Raw genomic sequence first — 8,757 nt, 5'->3', positions numbered from 1 at the left:
CTCCCTCCCTCCCCCTCCTCCCCCCTCGGCAGAGTCTCCCTGTAGCCCCAGCTGGCCTGGACTCTCTATGTAGACCAGAGATCTCACAGAGATCTGCCTGTCTCTGCCTCCTGAGAGCTGGGATTTAAAAAGTGTACCACCACAACTAGCTATCTCTTATTTTCATTTCTTTGTTTTGAGACATGGTTTTACTATGTAACCCTGACTGGCCTGGAACTTGCTGTGTAATCAGCATGGCCTTGAACTCACAAAGATCTGCCTGCCTCTGCCTCCCAGTTTATTTATTTATTTTTGATGTATTTTGTGTATGAGTATGTGTATTTGCTTGCCTGAATTTATGTGCATCACATGTGTGCAGCAGCTCCAGGAGGCCAGAAGAGGGCATCAGATCCCTTGAAACTGGAGTTACAGGAGGTTATCAGCTACCATGTGGGTGCTGGGAACTGAACCTGGGCCCACTACAAGAGCAGTAAGTGCTCTTAACCACTGAACTATCTCTCCAGCCAGCCCCTGTCTGGTTTTTTGAGACAGATTCTCATGTAGCCAGACTGACATCCAACTGGTTATGTAGTCAAGAATGATCTTGAGGGGCTGGAGAGATGGCTCAGCGGTTAAGAACACTGGCGGTTCTTTCAGAAGACCCGGGTTTGAATCCCAGCACCCACATGGTAGCTAACAACTGTCCATAACCCCAGTTCCAGGGGATCCGACAGCCTCTTCTATTTTCCATGGGCATTGAATGACATGGATGCACTTACGTATAGGCAGGCAATACACGCATACACATAAAATAAAAATAATAAAATATGCCGGGCCTGGTGGTGCATACCTTTAATCCCAGCACTCGGGAGGCAGAGGCAGGCGGATCTCTGTGAGTTCAAGGCCAGCCTGGTCTACATAGTGAGTTCCAGGACAGCTGGGGCTACAGGGAGACCCTGTGTCAAAAAGACCAAAAAAAAAAAAAATTAAAAAGCAAAAGAATGATCTTGAACTCCTGACCTTCCTGCCTCTGCTTCTAGAGTGCTGAGACTACAGATGTATGCCATCATGCCACCACACCTGGCTTAGAATAGTTTTAAGATTACAGATACGGTTTTCTATGTATCACCTGCCCAATTCCTCTCTTGTTAACATCTTATTTTAGCATGGAACACTGGTGCAATATTATTAACCAACTTTATGATCTTTGCTTTAAGTTTATTATTTATTTTTACTTGTGTGTGTGCATGTATGATATATCGGTGAGTATGAGTGTGGGTATCCACATGCCACCAGAAGGCCACTTTCAGGAATCAGTTCTCATCTGCCTTGTTTCGAGGCAGGATCTCTCTTGTTTCTGCTGCACAGCATACTCCAGGCTAGCTGGCCTGAGGGTTTCTGGGCCATTCCCCTGTCTCCCATCTCACAGCAGGAGTGTTGGAATTACAGATGTACAATACTGAGTCCAGCCTTTTATGTGGGTTTTGGGGATTTGAATTCATGTTTTCAGTTTGCACTGCAAGTACTGTTACCCTCTAAACCATCTCCCCAGCCCCTGTTTTGTGTGTGTGTGTGTGTGTGTCTTTCTGAGACAGGATATCCCTGGAGCCCCAGCTGGCCTGGAATTCACTATGGAGACCAGGCTGGCCTTCATCTCAGAGAGATCTGCCTGCTTCTGCCTCCCTAGTGCTGGGAGGTATTAAAGGCCTATACACCATCATGCCTGGCTCTGGTTTGTGTTTTTTAAGGCAGGATCTTTGTTGCCCAGGCTGGCCTAAACTCTCAGTCCTCCTGCCTTAGCAGCCCCAGTGCTGGGATTATAGGTATGACCCACCACACCTGGCTATTTTTTTTTTTTTTCTGAAAGATTACTCTGATTTCTCCCTCATGTTCTTTTTCTTTTCCTTTTGTGTTTTTTTAGACAAGGTCTCATGTAGTTCAGGCTGTCCTTGTACTCCTGATACTTTTGCCTCCAGTTCCCAAGTGCTAAGATTACAGGCATGTTCCATGGCACCCAGCCCATGTTCCGTCTCTACCCCAGGATCCTGCATCACATTTCCTTAGTTTCCTCTGGTCTCTAGCTTCTTAGACTTTTCTTGCTCCCCATGTCTGTTTTTAAATTATGACTTACTGGGCTGGAGAGATGGCCCAGCAGTTAGGAGCAGTGAATGAATGCTCTTGCAGAGGACCTGGATTCAGTTCCATGCACCCACATGGCCACTAGGGGATCTGACACCCTCTTTTGGCCTCTGTGGGCATTGTACAACATGGGTGAACATATACATGCAGGCAAAACACATAAAAATAAAAAAATAAAAATTTAAATTATGACTTTCAAAAGTAGAAACATTAATTAACGATGTACCTGTTTGCCACATAAGTCATAAACTCTTTCCTTCCATGTCTCCATCCTGGCCTCCCCAAGGTACCATATACCTTCATCTCTGTCCTTCCTCTCATTGGCCTGTCCCTCGTCACTGTCTCCACATCCTAATACCACCCTCAAAAGGATAGTCCTGACTGAGGGTCATTTTCAGCTGAGTCACTGAACCATCATCTTATCATCTTTCATAGTTATTGGAATTTGAGGTTATTTTCTTTTTTTTTAAAGAAAAGACTACTGTAAGGACTTGTCACTTATACTGAGCACCTAATTCCTGCCAGGTGTTGCCTTGGCTGCATCCTGGTCTGGTTTTGCAATACCCTCTCCCTCTGGGCTCACTGCCCCTGTGTACACAAAGAAGACCCAGCAGGACTGAGGGGTTCTCTTGCTCAAGGTCTTTGGGTTAGAAGCAGACAGAAGTGTGTAGGACTCCTACCTCTATCCCTGACCCTCCTCTTTCACTCTCTTACCCTTATCTGGCCCTCCCTTCCTGACCTTCCTCCCTTCCTCCTTGACCCTTCTCCCTCTCTGACCCTCCTCCCTCCCTGACTCCCCCTTTACTCCCCATCTTCTTCCCTCCCTCCCAACCCTCCTCCCTGTCTCTCCTCCCCCCTTCCTGACTCTCCTCCATCCCTCCCACCTTCCTCCAACCCTCCTCTCTGACCCTCCTCCCTCACTCCTCACCTTCCTCCTTCCCTTGAAACTCTCCTCCCTCCCTTTCATTTTTGCCCTAGGAAGAAGTGTGTTTCCTGGCACTCACACAGACACCGTATAGGCTACTGGTAGCGAACATTTGGAAAATGAAGACGGGGTGGAGGACCCAGGGGGGCACCACTCACTGCCCGAGCAGAACCCCTGTGGTTTTTTAGTGTAGCTCCAAGTCTTCAGAGACAATGCCTCCTCCCTTCCTTGGATCTGCTCAACGTGTAGACCCCATGAGAGGTCAAAGCCGGAAGGCCGTGCCTCCAGCTTTGAGAAGACTGTGTGCCTTGCAAGAGGCACGTGTCCCCTCTTCTGCCAAGTCTTTCTGGAGGGCATTCCTGTCATGTGGCTGCTTCAATCCCATGCAGACGGAACCCTCATTGAAGTCTTGAGCCCACGTGGGGCAGTCTGGGAACAGGGTCGGATCCATTCAAAGAATCACAGATCACCAGCCAAAAACTAATTAAAATGGAATTCTGGTTCTTGTGCCCCTGGAGGACCGTGAAGGAGCTGTTTACACCCTGGCAACCCTTCTCAGACTCTTTTCTCTGAAACTGCAGGCCCTAAGGCTATGCGGGGTCTGCCGAGGCTGGCTTCCCATGGCTCCTTTCCATGGTTCCTTTTGCCTTCCCGCTTTGTCTTTAGCTTGCCTTAACTATCCCCAAGTTCCTCCAGGCCTGCGAATCACCCTCCTCAAAGGCCTGGGGTGAGGGGTGGACAGGAATGGGGCAGTTACAGGAGTGGGGCAGGCAATGTGGAGGGGGGACTCCCCATCACCCTTGGGGTATGGAGGGGTCCACAGTACCAGGCACTGTCCCTGTCCACACATGCCTGGCCCATGCCCTCTTTGCCTCACTTCAGGGGAAGGTAGCAAGGAGTGGGATGGGCTGGGCTGCATGCTCAGGACTGGCTCCCAGGGTGGGACTCCTAATCTTCTGTGTCTCTGGCAGACGGGCGCCTCCTGGGAAGTGCCAGATCCACCCTGCTCAGGTGAAGGTGAAGAGCCGCCTCATCCCCTTTGTGCCCAAAGAAAGTAAGTGTTCTCTAGTGGGTCACTATGAGAGAGGAAGCTCCTGCTTCTCGTAGGTCCCCAGTTGGACTTCAAATGTGTTCTCAGCCCCTATACCTAGCACCATACCTGATACCCATCAGACACTTAGTCAAAGTGAATGGAACTATAACTATAGTGCATATTGCTGGATTGGTCATAACTCCTTAAACCAGGTTCCAGGCAGTAGGTAGGTGGCCCCAAAGAGCTCAGCCTCAGGCAGGACATGTCAAGAAGAAGAATGCTCAGATGAGAAGTGCTCAGAGTTCTGGGAGGAACAGAGAGCGAGAGGGCAAGAGTGAGTGAGAGTGAGAGAGCAAGAGAGAGAGCAAAAGCAAGAGAGTGAATGTGAGAGAGAGAGTGAGAGAGAGAACACATCTGTGTGTAAGGCGTTGGGGCATTTGGGTTGGGCTTTCCATAGAGGATTCCATTTTGTCTCTTTTGGTGAGGAGGGATGGAGCCATGAGCAAACCCTTTGTCTTGAGGGACAGGCAGGCTGTGAATGGCTGTCTTGGTCTAACACTGTATGAAACACTATACCTGGTGGAGGCAGCTGTTCCATTGGACTCAAGTCGGGTAAGAACAAGGGCTTGTGTAGTAAGACCTTTTGCAACCTAAGATGTGAAGGAAATGCATTTCCCTATCTATCCATCCACTCAACCATTCATCCACCATCCATTCATCATCTATCCATCTGCCTATCATCTATCTATCACTCCCAATCTGTCCATCAGTCCATCCAGTCATCCACCCATCATCACCTATTTAACCACTCACCTACCCATCTATCAATCTATCCATCCATTGTCCACTGATCCATCCATAATCCATCCATACACCCATCTATTCATCAATCTACCCATCATCACCCATATACCCTATTCACCCATCTATCATGCTATCCATCCATCATCTACCAATCCCTCATCCACCAATCCATCCATCCATCACCTATCCATGCATGTGTCAGTCCATCCACCCATCATTCTTTCATCCCTCCATCATTCATCCACCCACCGACCCATCCATCCATCCATTATCCACACATCTTCTATCCATCTATCCCTCCTCTATCCATCCAACATCCAACATCCACCTGTCCATACAAACATCCACCCACCCACCCATCCATCCATCACCCATTCATCTATCCACCTATCTACCCATCCATTCACCAATCTACCCATCATCACCTATCTACCCACTCATCTACCCATTTATCAATCTATGAATCTGTTGAATCCACTGATCCATCCATCCATCTATCCATTCACCCGTCCATGCATCAATTCATCCACCCATCTACTCATCCCTCCATCATCTCTCCACCCACTGACCCATCCATTCATCATCCACATGTCCTCCATCCATCCATCTCTCTTCTGTCCACCCATTATCCAACATCCATCTGTCCACACAAACATCCACCCATCCATCCATCCATCCATCCATCATGCATTTATCCACTTACCCACCCACCTATCCATCCATTCATCCATCACCCTTTCATCCATCCACCCATCCACCCATCTGCCCATCCATCCAGCCAGCCAGTGAGCCATCATCCATTCAGCAAGCCATCATCCATCTGGTCATCATTCATCCATCCTGCACATATGCTTTGCATGCACTTGGGATGTAACACTGAGCAACAGAATTCTTGTCTTGCCTTCTCAGGTTGCTTCATATAATTTAATTTGAAAATATGTAGCTCATTCAACACTTTAAAAAACATCCTATGGGGGCTGGAGAGATGGCTCAGCAGTTAAAAGCACTGACTGACTGCTCTTGCAGAGGACGTAGGTTTGATTCCCAGCACCCACATGGTGACTACGAACCATCCTTAACTCCAGTTCCAGGGGAATCTGAAGCCCTCCTCTGACCTCTGTGGCATTGCATGACATGGGTGCACCCACATACATGCAGGCAATACAGTCATACACATAAAATAAAAATAAAATACTTTTTAAAACCCCAAAAACCCATCCTATGAGAGATGGCTCAGTGGTTAAGAACACTGGTTGTTCTTGCAGAAGACCTGGGTTCGAATCCCAGCACTCACATAGCAGCTAACAACTGTCTGTAACTCCAGTCCCAAGGTCTCTTCTGACCCCCTCAGGCTTTGTACGACGCGGGTGCACTTACCTACGTGCAGGCAATACACATGCATACACATAAAATAAAAATAAAAAAATTTTTTTTAAAAGTTTAAAAAAATAAATGAAGAAGAAAGTACATGAAGTTATCAGAAAAAAAGTGATAGGGAGATATGGGAGGAGTTGAAGGGGAGGGAGTGGGCATATATGAAATTCTCAGTAAATTATTTATTTAAAAAAACAAAAAACATCCTATGACAAAGAGGAATCAGTTCAGCAGGCCAGGCCACCACCTGGCAGACCAGAGAGAGAAGGAAGGCTGAGCAGCGGGGCTGGCTGGGGGATCCTATGGGAGGAAGGGATATCTGAATAGAGGGAGGCTGGGGAGGAGAATAGTGGGGAGGCAGGAAGGTAGACTGGATGGTTCCCTGGGGCTGGCTTCTCATTCACTCCTTCAGCAGTGTCTTTAGCAGTTAGTCACATGCTTGGTGCTGGATGCTGGGGCCACAGGGAGAAATCAAAGCAGGCTCTGTCTTGGCAGGCAGACACAGACTTCATTTAGTGTTCCAGGTCTTATAGGGAGCTACCCCAGGCAGGGTGGGACTAGAGGGAAATAGGGGTTCCTGGAGTATGGAGAGGAGGGGCACCCTGAGGTGGGGGGGCAGTCTAGATAGGGAGAAGCATCCCAGCCTGAGCTGGAGAAGTGAGGCTCTGGGTCGCTGGTACAGGGAGGGGGAGCACTTTGATTACATCATGGTTCTCTGGGCCCTGGCCTGCACTTGGCCTTGTTCCCAGAAGTACTTCCTTAGCCTCATCTCTGGTTTTCAAACTGAGGCTGGCTGAAATGGGGTGAGGATTGGGAGGATTTAGGTTGGTGGCCCCAGCGTCCTCCCCATGGAACTATGTCACTGGGGGTTCAGTCCTCTGAGGGCTGTCACAGAGGGCGATGGCCAGTGCTCGGCACTTCATCCCCCTGAGTGGGGCTGGCAGAGCAGTGTCTGATGTAGTATGTGGTTTGTCATTGTGACTGAACAGGGCTAAAGGAACAAAGGGAACCACCCACCTCAGTCCCCAGCACCTGTGGCCACCCAGTGGGGTGAATGTGCAGTGAGCCCTGACCCTTCATTCCCCATACACCCTGATGGCACTCATATAGCCTGTTGTGACAGGTGACAGGGCCAGCAGCCTTGGGAGCCTGAAGGAGAGAGAACCACCCTGACCAAAGGGGGCTTTCTATGTGGGTTCAAGTCCATTGTCTGCCTACTGATGGCTTCAGACTCTCAAAAGATCATGCCTGCCTGTGGCCTCTGCTTCATCACCCCCGAAAACCAAGAGCAGGAAACAGAAGGGACCCTTACTCCTACAAGCCTTCTGGACACTTTTCCCCTCCCTGTGCTTGAGTTACAGGGTTTTCCTACCAGCTCAGGGTTGGGTAGGGCTGAAGATAGGGAGATTTGGCAGCAGCAGACTGGCACAGAGTACCTGACAGCCAGAGTTTGCTGAATGACTTAAGAAGCACCTAACACAGCTCTAGGTCGGCTGGCTTCCTTATGGGCCAGGGTGACCCATCAAACACACTGGCGCCCTAAGAGGCACCCTATCTTGGGATGTGAATGCAGGCAGACAGAAGGCATCTTTCCCTAGATTCACACCCCCACAGCCCAGGTTGGAGGGCGGTGGGTGGAGAGTTGAACTGAGCTGGGGCAGCAGGCTCCCTCTGACTACAGCCTTTTCCTCTGTGCAGAGTTCATCCGGACCACGGAGAGCACCCCGCGACCCACGGCTCGCGCGCCCACTAAGGCGCCCCGCCGCAGCAGCCCCACGGCCGTTCCCCTGGCTCCCACCCGGCTGCCTGCGCGACTCCCACGGCCCACCCGACGGCCAGGAGGTCGGAGGGGCGGCGGGCGGCAGCGGGGGCGGCTGAGCACCGCGGTCCCTGCGCCCCAGAATGGCGCAGTGCGCCTGGTGCGGCCCTCAGGCCTGAGCCCGGGCCGCGGGCGCGTGGAGGTGTTCGCGGGCGGACACTGGGGCACCGTGTGCGATGACGCCTGGGACGCCAAGGCCGCCACCGTGGTGTGTCGCCAGCTGGGCTTTGCGCACGCGGTTCGCGCCGCCAAACGCGCGGAGTTCGGCGAGGGCCGGGCGCTGCCAATTTTGCTGGACGACGTGCGCTGCGCGGGCAGCGAGCGCAACCTGCTGGAGTGCGCGCACGCAGGCGTGGGCACGCATAACTGTGGACACCAGGAGGATGCCGGAGTCGTGTGCAGTCATCAGGACCCTGACTTGTAGGCAAGCGTCACCCGCCTGGCTGGGCCACCCTGCGAGACTGGAGCCTGGTGTGACCCGTTCAGCCTGTGTGCATCACCGGGTGCATCACACGGCATGGTGGAGGTCCCAAAAGCTATCCTATGGACCCAGGAGGCGGGTGTGTAGCACACGTGTTCTCTGTGTCTCTACCTGTGTGCCTTCACAAGATGAGCATGTGGTTCTTGGGCAAGATCTCTTACCTGCCCCCACTCCAGAGAGCAGCAGGAACAATCTGGTGCGGG

At 51.0% G+C, this 8,757-nt stretch overlaps 1 protein-coding gene across 2 annotated transcripts in view; it reads left to right on the top strand.

Annotated features, from left to right (window-relative positions):
• Positions 1 to 8,599, top strand: part of Hhipl1 (HHIP like 1) — a 30,293-nt gene extending 21,694 nt beyond the window's left edge. For both annotated transcript variants that reach the window (XM_029559869.1, XM_008825634.3), the window contains exons 8-9: positions 4,015 to 4,097; positions 7,953 to 8,599. In XM_029559869.1, coding sequence (XP_029415729.1) covers positions 4,015 to 4,097; positions 7,953 to 8,497 — 628 coding nt within the window. In that variant the 3' untranslated portion in view covers positions 8,498 to 8,599. The remainder of the gene's footprint in view (positions 1 to 4,014; positions 4,098 to 7,952) is intronic.
• The last annotated feature ends 158 nt before the right edge of the window (positions 8,600 to 8,757 follow it).

Source organism: Nannospalax galili, unplaced genomic scaffold, assembly GCF_000622305.1.
Source record: "Nannospalax galili isolate Female #2095 unplaced genomic scaffold, S.galili_v1.0 scaffold188, whole genome shotgun sequence".
NCBI classification, from domain to species: Eukaryota; Metazoa; Chordata; class Mammalia; order Rodentia; family Spalacidae; genus Nannospalax; species Nannospalax galili.
This window is presented reverse-complemented; position numbering and strand designations above follow the sequence as displayed.